Source organism: Solea solea, chromosome 20, assembly GCF_958295425.1.
Source record: "Solea solea chromosome 20, fSolSol10.1, whole genome shotgun sequence".
NCBI lineage: Eukaryota > Metazoa > Chordata > Actinopteri > Pleuronectiformes > Soleidae > Solea > Solea solea.
In genome coordinates, this window is record NC_081153.1 from 17,006,989 (window position 1) to 17,019,255 (window position 12,267).

Genomic DNA, 12,267 nt, shown 5'->3' on the forward strand with positions numbered 1-12,267 from the left:
TATCATATTTCTTCTATGCTTTAAACAACACAATTTCAACAAATGTAATATGAGAAATGAAATAATGTTAAAAAAAATAACAGTGGCCTTCAAAACTCCTGCCATGACCCTCTGAATTGCTGCCCACACATTCAATTATTATAGTGTTTTATATAAAAAGGACGATTACATTGAAATCACACTTGAGTCTGAGCATCAGCCTTGTTTGTCACCATTCTCTGTGTTCAGTCAGTGTCACTGAAATGTCTGCAAAGCGAGCTCGCAGATTACGTGACATTGCATCATCATATCCTGTGTTAGTGACATGTGAATCATTGGACTCAGACCTGTTCCACATGGAGGCTGGAAGTAAAACATTGTGCCGTGCGTCCTGAATCTTCCCCATCTGTCCTAGAAACTGATGTTTAGTTATGAAACATAAAACATCTGTTGTGATGAAGCCTTCACTAGGACAGACACGACCCACAGCTCTGAAATGAAAATATTTAGTGTTCAGTCTCAGTTGGGACAACATTTCCTCCAGTTGCCATAGAAACTGTGCAGACATTCAGAAATCAGACTGCACATATATGGCATACAATTACAAATCACAACATAAAAGAAATTAATGGAGTTGTGAATCAGAGATGTTGCTTTCTTTTTGCGCCTCCCTTTAACCATCTCATGACCTGTCAGATTTGTCTCGTGGTCCTTGGAGGGATTGACCCTTAGGCTGAGAAACACTGGACTGAATTAACTGTGTGTAGTACTGAAAACAGCTCCACCTGAAGCAGCCATAACAGAAGAATCGACACATTAATGCCTGCAGGGTGTATAATGCAATTAATTAAACTATCTGCTTAAGTAGGGTTTACTCATTATTTTTGTGTTGTGGAACTGGTTGTTTTTCTTAAGCAAAGGTTGTTCACCTTCTTAGTATCTCTTATAAAATTGTAGAGCTGTGTCATAAACACGTTGACATTTTTAATCTGCTTGTGTGTACATATACTGTACCTATTGTATTTCACTGAAATCTTTTCATTTCATCTTTTCATGGATATTCTGAAACGTTAATCATTGGTTAATCATTGATTCCCAAAACGAAAGGTTGTCCACAAAACATACTGGAAAAAATAAACCAGAAATATATTCACACTTTTAATGATGGAAGATGTTTTTATTTGTTATGAAAAGAAACACTTGTACTGAACTATTGTTATCAGAATAGCCTAATTTAAAGCTCTGTTGTTGTTGTTGTATTATTGTGGTTTTGCCATGTTTATCTGCCAGATAAACAGCTAATATCCAATTATTATAACTGTAAATTGTGTGCTGTGTTACTAGATTGACAAAATACATACTTTGCCAGCACAAATTATTTTTCTGTGGAGGAAAAATGGAAGTGTTGTGCTCAAGGATTGTCCGACATTTCTATAGGCACGTGAAGGCACCACTAATGGAATGTCAGTGGGCGTGGTTACTAGTGCCTGCACGACGTCATCATAGTTGGGTGTCATGTTTACGTGGAAAACATGGCGGCGGTCTACCAGCAAGGAGACAGCACTTAGTGTAAAAGCCTTCTGAAGTGTGTGACAGCGAGCGAATGCCAGACATTTTTACTTCAACCTTTTTCACGCTGGTGTTTCGTATGACGCAGCTTCACCCTTGTTTACGCCACAGGGACAACGATGATGGAGGACGAGGAGAGGCAAAAGAAGCTGGAGGCCGGTAAAGCTAAGGTAGGACTACTCTCAGTTTTGTGGTGCTAGCTTAACTCTGTTAACAATGCTGTCACTGCTGTCAAGTTGTAACTCAACGCTGTTGACAACTTGTGTTTTCAAAGCTGGCTCTGTCAGCTGTTTTCCTGCCCCCTCCGCCAACCCCTCGACCCCCCTCACCCACCTCGCGTCTCAGCTGTCAGTCCCAGAGAACATGCGCGGTGCTCTGTCAGGCAGTGGGTCAGTGTGTGTGCTACCACGAGCCACGGTGTCCTTTGTCATACTGCAGTTAAAACAGATGCATGTAACACAGAATGTACGTTTTTTAATACTCTCATCACCCCCCCTACATGTGCACATAAGGCATTAGTCCATAGCCAATATAGTGCCAATTTACAACTTCTGATGCCCTTTTCTCATTATAGTAGACAGTGACAACAGCTGCACTCAATGGCCACTTTATTTGGTACACAGTACACGCAATAATGTAGCAGGAGTGTCATCCAGGGTGGTCTGCTTCTGTAGCCCATCTGCTTTAATATAATTTGACATGCTGTGCATTGTCTTTATTGTTACAAGTATTTATTTGAGTTACTGTTGCCTTTCTTCAAAGCTGTTGAGTATTTATCCATTTGCTTCTTCTTCTCTTATATGTTGTATTTTACAAGTGCCTCATATAGTGCTGCTGTAACACAAGAATTACAATTTTCTATTTATCTAGAACCAAACTGGTCATTCTTCTCTGCTACCTGTCATCCACAAGGTATTTTAGCCCAGAGAACTGCTGCTCACAGGATGTTTTGAATTTGTCAATCAGTCTCTTTAAACCCCCAAGATAGTAGATAGTGTAGATCAGCAGTTTCTGGAATACTCCATCTGGCATCAACAACCTTGTCGTGTTCAAAGTCACTTGAATGAGATTTTTTTTCCCATTGTGATACTCTGTTTGAACATCAGGTCATTGAACCTTGTCTACTCGCCTTAATGCATTGACTCTCTGCCATGTTATTGGGTGATTAGATGTGTGCTTTAACATAATTTGAACAGGTGTCCCTAATGAAGTGGCTGGAATATGGCACTGCTCTTTAAGTGTTTTGATGAGATTAAATATCTTTGCTGTTATGACGTTAATGATTTCATTATAAGATGATAAGTAAATTAACAGACCATGTCATAAGTTGCATGTTCATACTACTACTTAAGGCATCATTTAGAGTATATTGTACCGTGCTGTATACTGCATATTTTTTGGTGTTCTTATTGATATAAAGCAACATGCAGAGTGAATGCTTGTTAAGTGTTTGTAAGTGTGCCTGTACCTGTTATGACATGATAAGACATCTTATTATGTCTCGATTAATGTGCATGATGATAGTTCTGTTCTCTTTGTGTCCTTAAAGTAAGTCAAAAAAGATGCAGAGTGTCTCACACCTTTTCACCATTGTCATCAATGCTAACTACTATTCACTCTCAAGTGAAGACGAGAAAAGCTCGTAGAAGGCTGACAGGCTGGTGGAACAGGATTTACAGGGCACATCCCCATGAGGTAGAGCAAACATTGCCCCACATCCAAGACGTGTCTTCCTATTATTGACTTTACAAAAAGCAGCATCAAAAATGTGGTCAGGACTCAGGACACCCCTCACCCAAATATTCAGCTACACATGCAAAACATTGTTGCTACAGAGAAGCAACCATGTCACCATGTTTAATGTTTTCACATAAATGAGATAAATGAGCACTGTTTTGGTGGGATCATTTCTCTGACTGGTGAAGTGTTGCATGACCTTGCAGTAACAACAGCGCTATATTTGTTGGTGTACACAAATATCTCTGTATATGAATCCTGTCAGACCTATCATGTGATAGAATAATTTGAAGAAGAGCAATGTGTTGTGTGCAGACCCACATGTTAGTCAAATACACTATGTACGTCATTGCCTTCTCCTAGTAGGCTATGTTTTCAGCTGTTTGTTTGTCTGTGAGCAGAATAACTCCAACAGTTAAGGATGGATTTTGGATAAAATTTTGTGTGGTTGAGGTTATGGCCCAAGGAAGAAATATTTAGACTTGGTGGTGATTCTGTAACAAATCTGAAATCGAGATGAAAAACAAAAAAACAGTTGTTAGAGAGAGGAGTGTATTAATACTGAACTGAGCAGCTTTGGTGGAGGTTTGCACAGTTTGAGTATTTTCTCTGTAAAAGAGTCTGATTTAATAAGCCTAAAACAATTTTATTTTATTAAAAAAAAAAAAATCTAAAAACACACAACTATTCTCTACAAATCACACACATTAATAGACATTATAATAAGACTTGATATTGAGAATCATGACTTGAAAAGGTGCTGCATTCAAAAAATCAACAAAACATTCCGTCTTGACTGTGCAGTGAAACCTCTTATGTGTTGTGTTGGTCATTTGGTCACTCCTAGTTACACACTGGTCCTGGTGCTTTGGCTTTCAGGTTTGCACAGTGGGAGAGACCTCAGGAAAGACCATCTCCGTAGTTATGGCTTTGGCATTTTGGTTTATAAAAGGGGTCTCTGTTGTGCAGGATTTCGGATTTCACACCTTCTTTCTCCATAGTACCTCATCGGCATGTCCTCACAAGCAGGGAGAAAACATCCTGACTGATAGACTGCATGTCAGAGTCAATTAGCAAGCAATGGTGAAAACTTAAAGCAAATACTGTACAGGTACTGGGCGTTTTTTTAAAGCATCCATGTCTCTTGTATATCTTGCTTGAATTAATGTCCGTCCCAAGCAAGTGCTGACTCACACTCGACAATGAGCAAAGTGCTAACTGTGGATTAGTGTTGTTGAGCTACTGTTCCAGGATATGTGCTGCTAATGTATTGCTGCTGTTTATAAATGTCTCCCAGGAAAAGAAAAAGAAAGTGACATTATTGACTTTCTTTTGCAAGACTTGGGTTACATGATGTATCTTTCTGAGACTCTTGAAAAGCACCCACCACTGCTATGATGAGCACAAGATGGTGTATGATTGTGTCAGGTCAAAAAGTACTCGCAGGCTCATATGGTTGTCACCTTTTACAATCCCTGGGGGAAAGTCTGCAATTTGCTTGACTTGATAGAAATTGGTATTTATTCATTTATATTTACCAATTCCACACACACACTCTACAGATGGTGTAGTCTATTGCCATAACACTTCATTAATTAAACACTACCAATTAGATCTGAATGGGCATCAATGGTAAAAAGGTCCAGTACATTTACAAGGGTTTATTGGCAAAAATTAAATATATTATCCATAAGTATGTTTGTTGTGTAAGTGTGTAAAATTAAATGAAGAATACGATTTAATAAGCCTTTTATGTACTTTAGGCAAAGAGCCTTGGGTTATGGAGGCTGTGTTTCTACAGAGCCAGAGTGTGTTTGACATTTTAAGTTACGCAAAGTAATAAGTACAGCATCCTTTCTTGTATGCAAAAGCCACCGTAGTTCCCTGTTATAAACTGTACTTTTAAGGTTGTTTCCAACAAATCATCTCAGGCTTTTTATACTTTTTGTCTGTTGGTCCATTAGTCTGTCACTCTCTGAGCAGCACTGATGTTTAATGTTACTTCAGGGAGAAACATGTGCCAGTCCATTTGTTGTTCTAGCATTTTCAGAATTATCCTGATTGTCTCAGGGGGAGAGCTCATGCAGTGTTTGCTCATTTGGCCCACAGGGATACAGCCTTCATGCCCATTTGTCTCCCTGCTTCTCTGATGTGTCTACTGAGCACATATTATTAATAATATTTTAGCTTCTATTGTTGTGATTATGGATGGAGTGTGTTTATTTTTCTGAGAGCTGCGGCCTTGGGGGAGCGAATATCAGATGCACACTTATAATAATACTTGTTGTTTTGCTTTTAACAGGTTATTGTCATACAGTATATACAATAAAATATCTTATTATCATATTGATGGAGACACTTGCTGAACCATGTGTAAAAGAAATACCTTTTTCTAAGTAGGCTTAGAAAAACCAGTCAAGGTCAGTGTCATTGTCGGGCAGTATTTGAAGATCTGAGGACAACAGAAGTACAAGTTGATCTACTTAGCTAAGGCCTGAATAGTAAATCCTCCAGGTGACTAAGCATGAACATACCCTGCATCACTCTGTGATGAATGGATTATGACCAGCATGATTTATTAATTGGCTGCAATGATACCGGAGGGTTTCACTTTCAAGCTACATTATTTATCATCTCTAATTTAAACAACAAGCACAGACTTTTGAAACTCTTGTCTTTGGCACCTTGTCCTGCTTGAGGAGGGATTTCCAGGTGATTAATTCAATGTGAAGGTCTAATTATTAGCTACAACCTGGTTTATGTTCACATCTAACTTTTTGTGCAGTTCTAGAAACGTTTATGGTGTTTAAGTGTATTTAGATATTAATACTTGTTTTGACCTCACACTGTATTGTTTAAAGTTGGTAATAAACATTTATATCTTGGATTTTACTGTCAGCACAAGATAAGGTAGTCTATTAGTCAATATACAGTAGCTCATTTACAGCTTTAATGTCAGTAGTTTGCTAGTTTGTTTATAACAAGATTAAAGACAAGATTTTTTTGCAGTTTCTATTAGTCTTTCATTTTCTTCCATCATGCACTACCATTCTTATACCAGTCTCTTTTGTGCCAATAAATAAGATTAGAAGTGTTTAATCTTCTTATCTGAGTTTCAGGTCAACTCCAGTAATTTCAACAAACTACAAAAAGAAGAAGTCATTCATTTACTGGGTGCAATTTTGTGTTTTTCTTGACTATCCTGAGAACCACACTATAAATGATAATTATTATTCTGATTATTATTGTTATTATCATAGGCTGCATTCAAACCGAGCAGGTTGTATGTGCACTTCATCTGCAAAAATCCAGCATGTGAAGTTACTTATCTTGGAATTAAATAATGTTTTTTGCAAAAAAATTAGCAAGGAGGTTGTATCTTAAAAAGAGCTCTCTGCTCACTGTTTCTGGGAAGGGGGCATTGGCTGCCGTCATTAGGAGGATGATGGTGCACAAGCACCTCAGTAAGAGGCTATAAGGGTACTATAAATTGATTGTGGCTTAGATTTCTTGGAAAGGAAATGGCCTGGTGGAGGAGGATGAAAAATAAGAAGATATTAGATAGAGAATTGAGGGGGGTTTTGAGGGGGGTTTTTTTTTTTTAATGGTTTTGGGACGGTTGTTTCGACAATGAGAACAAAATCCTCAGAGGTTAATGATTGTGATTTGCTGTTTGAAGAAGCACCTTCTCTGCTGCTGTGCTTGTGTTGTCACAGTAGTGAATGACCTCGGTGTGATGTATGCATAACTACAGTTATGGATATAACTGATGACAATTTATTTGGCCCATATATTTAGCTGATTTGCTTTTTTTCCTCCATCTGATAAAATTAATTTCAGAAAAGAGTGTAAGTGGAGTGGAGACCAAATTTACAGTATTGTATATCCATCTTGTCATCGTCCTTCTGCCTGTGTTTGACATTTATTGTTTTTCAGATGTAGCTCCAACTTCTGAATGATTCATCGATCATTAATTGATTGCGAAATAAATGGCTAACTATACAGTCTAATTAATTAATGAAGAAAATTACTGACAGATTATGAGTTAATGAAAATATTAGTTAGTTGCGGTTTCACTGGTGATGATCCAAGCAGAACCCTTGTGTAGCGAAGTGTTGACTAACACAGTGTGTGTGGCGGGTCACTGGCACATGACATGATATAGGAAGCTGTGAACTTCCCTTCTGGGCATGAGAAGACTGCAACAGCAGTGTTAGATGGACACAAATCAAACTAGAGCATTCAGCTTTGTTAGTCTCTTATAAAACTGATATCTTTAACTTCTTACTTCATGATGTGGATCTGTGATTTTCCACTCCTCAGCATAATAATGACACACATATATACATGTATATATATATATATATATATATATATATATATATATATATATACATATGTATATACATATATATATATATATATATATATATATATATATATATATATATATATCTGTTTCATCAGATAAAAAAATAAGCAATTTGCACTGATGTAAAGTCATAATTTCATTGATCCGCACTTCCAACATAGGTCACAATGAATAACTTTATATAACTTGATATATATTGTAATATTTCTAAACCCCTTTACTGTATGTTTGCTATATGTCCTCAAACATATTCTTCAAACACCATATTCTTCTAAACAATGTCTTGTATTTCCAGAGTGACTTAAGACTGAGACACATAACTGTTTGTTGTGACAGACACAACATTAATGATTATAGCGCCATCAACACTACATTCTTCAACATTAAATTACAGTCATAAATTTGTGGCTCTCGCCACTGTGGAGATACGTCATTGTTGATGTTGTTAGTTAGCTACTTTTTTTTTTTTAAGTGCACTTGTTGAATGTTTTCAGACAGTAGATGGTGATACACCTACGTAGTCTCTGTTTCCCAGATGGTGATATAGCAACACAGGCTCCATTAGTCCATAAGCTCAGCCAATGCTCATGTCCGCTCAGCTAAACAAGGCAGCCTGCTACATTAAGGAGCTCAATGAGAGGCAGGGTTTCACTTAAAATCAGTGGTTTTTGAAGTGCTTTCTGCTGGCATGTTCTCTGAGTATCACATAGAAATAAAGGACAGCCTTGTTGCTGTCATTTGAACACCAGACAAGGAAGTTCCTATTCTTTGAGCCTGGCATTCATTCATGTCACACTCCATGTGCCCTGGTATTTGATAAAAACTGAAAATACAGGTAGGTGGGTATATTTGGATGAGGGTTGGAGCATGTGAGGAGGTGCAGAGACACAGATCAAGAGCCCTTTGAGCTTTTTAGTCGTGTGTTGTAGGTGGGGGACGTGATCATGACACCCACTCACAGCTCTGTTGTGTCCACCTCTAACCTTTTGTACGGAATCACCAAACCAGTCAAAAAAAAAGGGTGCCTGCTTTTAAGCTGGCTTTGCTCCTGCAGGACTCAGAAGTAGCGGTTACCTGATGTAAAATCTGTGCTACAAATAGGTTTGATACTGATATGTTTGTCCGATACTGGCCAAATTCACTGGATCAGATATCGAAAAATAGGAAAATATGATCCGTAAACCTAAACATGGTCTAAAATGCTTCATTAAAATCAGGCAATATGCTTGTGTGCCTGTAAAGCAAATTTAGTGTTTCTCCTCGTTATATGTCAGAAAATAGTGGCTGGGAACAAAAATCTGTTTACTAAAGAATGATGGCGTAAAGCCTAAAAAAAGTTTCCCCTTCATTTATGAGTAACTACACCTGCTTACCTTTGGTTTTCTAGCTAGCTGGGATGTCTGTCTTGAAAATAAAGGACATCAAGTAGAGAAGAAGAACAGAAAGAAGAGCAGACTCCTGCTATGAGGCTGCAGGTAACACTGATAGAACACCGAGAGAAAGAGGAAGACCGAGAGCAGAGAGTCTTTGTTTACAGTGCATGTTTGTTAGGCACGCTGTTTGATACTGGAGTATTTATTTTAATATTCTCTACAAACAATGATGAACAGCAGCTTTTGTTGAATTTGGATCCCACTAAAGCAAAAAAAAACAAAAACAGTTTGAGAGAGGACACAACTACTCCAGTGAACATGGACATGTTCACATACATGTTTTAAGTTCAATCAGAACAGGTGAACATTGCTTCTCTTCATATCTGAAGGGCAGGAATTTTGATAACAGAGTGTTTACGATTACATTCTCTACAAACAGAGACATTCGCAGACTAAAGCTTATAAACCAGCATGTACGTGTCCCTCAGGGGACACACCCCCATTGTCTCAGAGTAGAGACTCTTGCTGAATTTTACATAATTTGAAACCTAATTTTAAAACACTTCTTTTATCTTTCAGATTTGGTGGTGGTTAGTAACATATTGGTCTGTGGGGTTACAAAGTAATAAGAGATATTTTCAGTTCATCACTTTCCAGGCACTTAAAGAGAGCTGTCTGCCTCCAACAAGACGTAAGAGAGCTGCAAATGTCTGCCACAGTTGGAGCAGTATGTTTTTGGATGTAGTGAAGTTAATACATTAGCACAAATGTCATTGATACTGTAGAGGTAGAAGACCATATTGGGCTTATATTTTTAGAAATGTTACATTGTGAAATCAATATATGTATTGGGTGCAAAAAAGTGGTATTGAGCTATTCCTAGCTGTAAGTATTTGTTGGTGAGAGCAAAATAGAGCTGCAGTAAATAAAAAACTTCCTTCTGTTAAAAGAAGGAGGTTTATTTAAATATTATATTTTTCTAAATAATCATCTGACTCCTGATTGTTGATGTGGTCTGGATCTATAGCACGATGTCTGACAGGTAAGCAGGCACTGGCACGGTCTCCTTGGCAACTGACTATCAATATCTACAGCAATCCATGCAGCGTCTGTGGTGTGGCACCTGTAGCTCCTGCTGTCTGCCCTGCTCAGCTGTGTCTGCCACCCATTTTCTAACACCTGCTGTTCATTTATAATTGACATCTGAAATACTCACTGTTTAAAGAGACAGAGAAGGAGAGGAACCTTCTCTGTCTCTATGTGTGCTGCCCTAGATTAGATTAGACATGATCATGTAACATATGGCTTCACCTCATAATTGTAAGTGTGAGCCAGGTGATCACATTAGGTTTACAGGTTTTCTTAAGCTATTTCAACAGGACAGGGTGTAACATGCTATATAAATGTTTCTTGGAATTGTCCTTGAAACAAATTTCTAATTGAAGGGAAAGCACATGGTCACCATATACTGTATATTCTTTACATATACACGTCCAACAGATAAGAGGAATTAAGATGATAAGTGAGTAACATTATGAAAATGAAGATTAACTTAATTTTTTAACATCATTTGTACCACATGTTATAGTTTTGTAAAGAAAAATAGATTATTATATATTATAGAATAGAAGATTATATATGAAAAACATATTTTGAGGAAAATGTATCGTCTGTGACTGAGACAAAAACAATCAGCATGACACTGTTGTGGAGAAAATGACTCATTAGTATGAGCTCCAACAGCAAACATAAAACCTCATTACACTTAAGTACTCTCATGTGGAGATTGGTGCTTTGAAACCCTTCAAAGAAAGTTTGTAGATGTTCATAATTTAAAATATTTGGACCTCAGTGTTAAAGGGCTTGTTTTGGTGCTCAGAAAATCAGAGAATCAGAATTTGAACACTGTTTGGGAAAACATGTTATTGGCTCTTTGATTGGATGACTGACATAGTTTTAACATGTAATCCCTTTAGTTGGGATTAGCACCTGGGATGGCAAGAGTTATGTGTCGGGTCATACGGACACAGGGAGGAAGGATTCACTTGGAGTTGGGAACAAGCCTTTTTAGGGGCACATCATGTTTCGCTTGACTTTCCCCAAACTGTGCAGAGACAGCGTAGGTTTATATTCATATATGTTAGATTTTTCAGATGTATTTACTGCATAGTCAGACAAAAAAATGTGATTTAGATACGTTTCGTTTATTTTCGTTATGTCTCTGTGTCAGGGTTAGAAAAACAAATGGAGGCAATGACTGGCAGTGTAGACTAAACTAATACTGAACACTTGACTGATGCATTGTTATATCCATGGATAACCTTTTGAACAATTTTTTTATCTTGCCTGTTTCTCTCTTTCCTCTCCAGCTGGCTGAGTACCGCCAGAGAAAAGCTTATGCTGACTCCCAGAAGAAGCAGAAGAAGAAGAAAAAAAAGAGGACAGGGGAGGACTCAGAGGGGGATTCACAGGGAAGACCGGAGGTCGACCCTGATCAGTCTGCAGATTTGGATGAAGTCTCGGGTGGAGGACGAGATGGATCGCAAGAAGGAAATAAAGACTCTCATACCACAGAGTTTACCTTCGCAAAGACGCTGCGAAGTGGAGAGACTGTGAAGCATGACCAGACCTATACTATAGAGGTAGATTCTAATTTCCTATTATTCAATACTTCATAGATACTTCTGTCTTTGATGCTGCACTTGATTTTGTTCATGTTATAAATGCCTCTCCTGCAACAAGAAAATATCTAGCTCCAAGTATTTTGTACTTCTCTTCTAGCTTCATAGCCATAGATCTATGTGGAAAAGATAATAGTCTTCTGAGTTTTTGTTTCCTGGAGATTAATGAGCCATGACAAGATGTGTTCATTAAATTTAAAGAGTCCAGGCTGAAATTAAGCATTTTTGCTTTAATTAGTTTTATTTTTGACTAAAATACACACAACTCAAGAAGGCGAGTTGAATAAATTGTTATCTTGTGATGAAAGCTGCAACAGGGTTTCCAAATATTTGGTCGTTCTGCACTGTATTGACATTTTTTCACGAGCACATAAAATGATAAAAAAATATATAATTTTATCATTCACATAAAATGATAAAAATGTTATCATTTTATCATTCACATAAAATTATAACATTTTTATCATTTCATGTGCTCGTGAAAAAATATCTGATATTTTATATCTGGTACTATTTGTGATTTTCTCATAACAAGCCTTGAAATTGTAATGGGTCT

At 37.5% G+C, this 12,267-nt stretch overlaps 1 protein-coding gene across 6 annotated transcripts in view; it reads left to right on the plus strand.

The window, feature by feature from the left end:
• The first annotated feature begins 1,510 nt into the window (after positions 1-1,510).
• akap9 (A kinase (PRKA) anchor protein 9) overlaps positions 1,511-12,267 on the plus strand; it is a 57,726-nt gene continuing 46,969 nt past the window's right edge. For all 6 annotated transcript variants that reach the window (XM_058619419.1, XM_058619424.1, XM_058619423.1 and 3 more), the window contains exons 1-2: positions 1,511-1,718; positions 11,400-11,672. In XM_058619419.1, the coding sequence (XP_058475402.1) occupies positions 1,668-1,718; positions 11,400-11,672 (324 nt within the window). In that variant the 5' untranslated portion in view covers positions 1,511-1,667. The remainder of the gene's footprint in view (positions 1,719-11,399; positions 11,673-12,267) is intronic.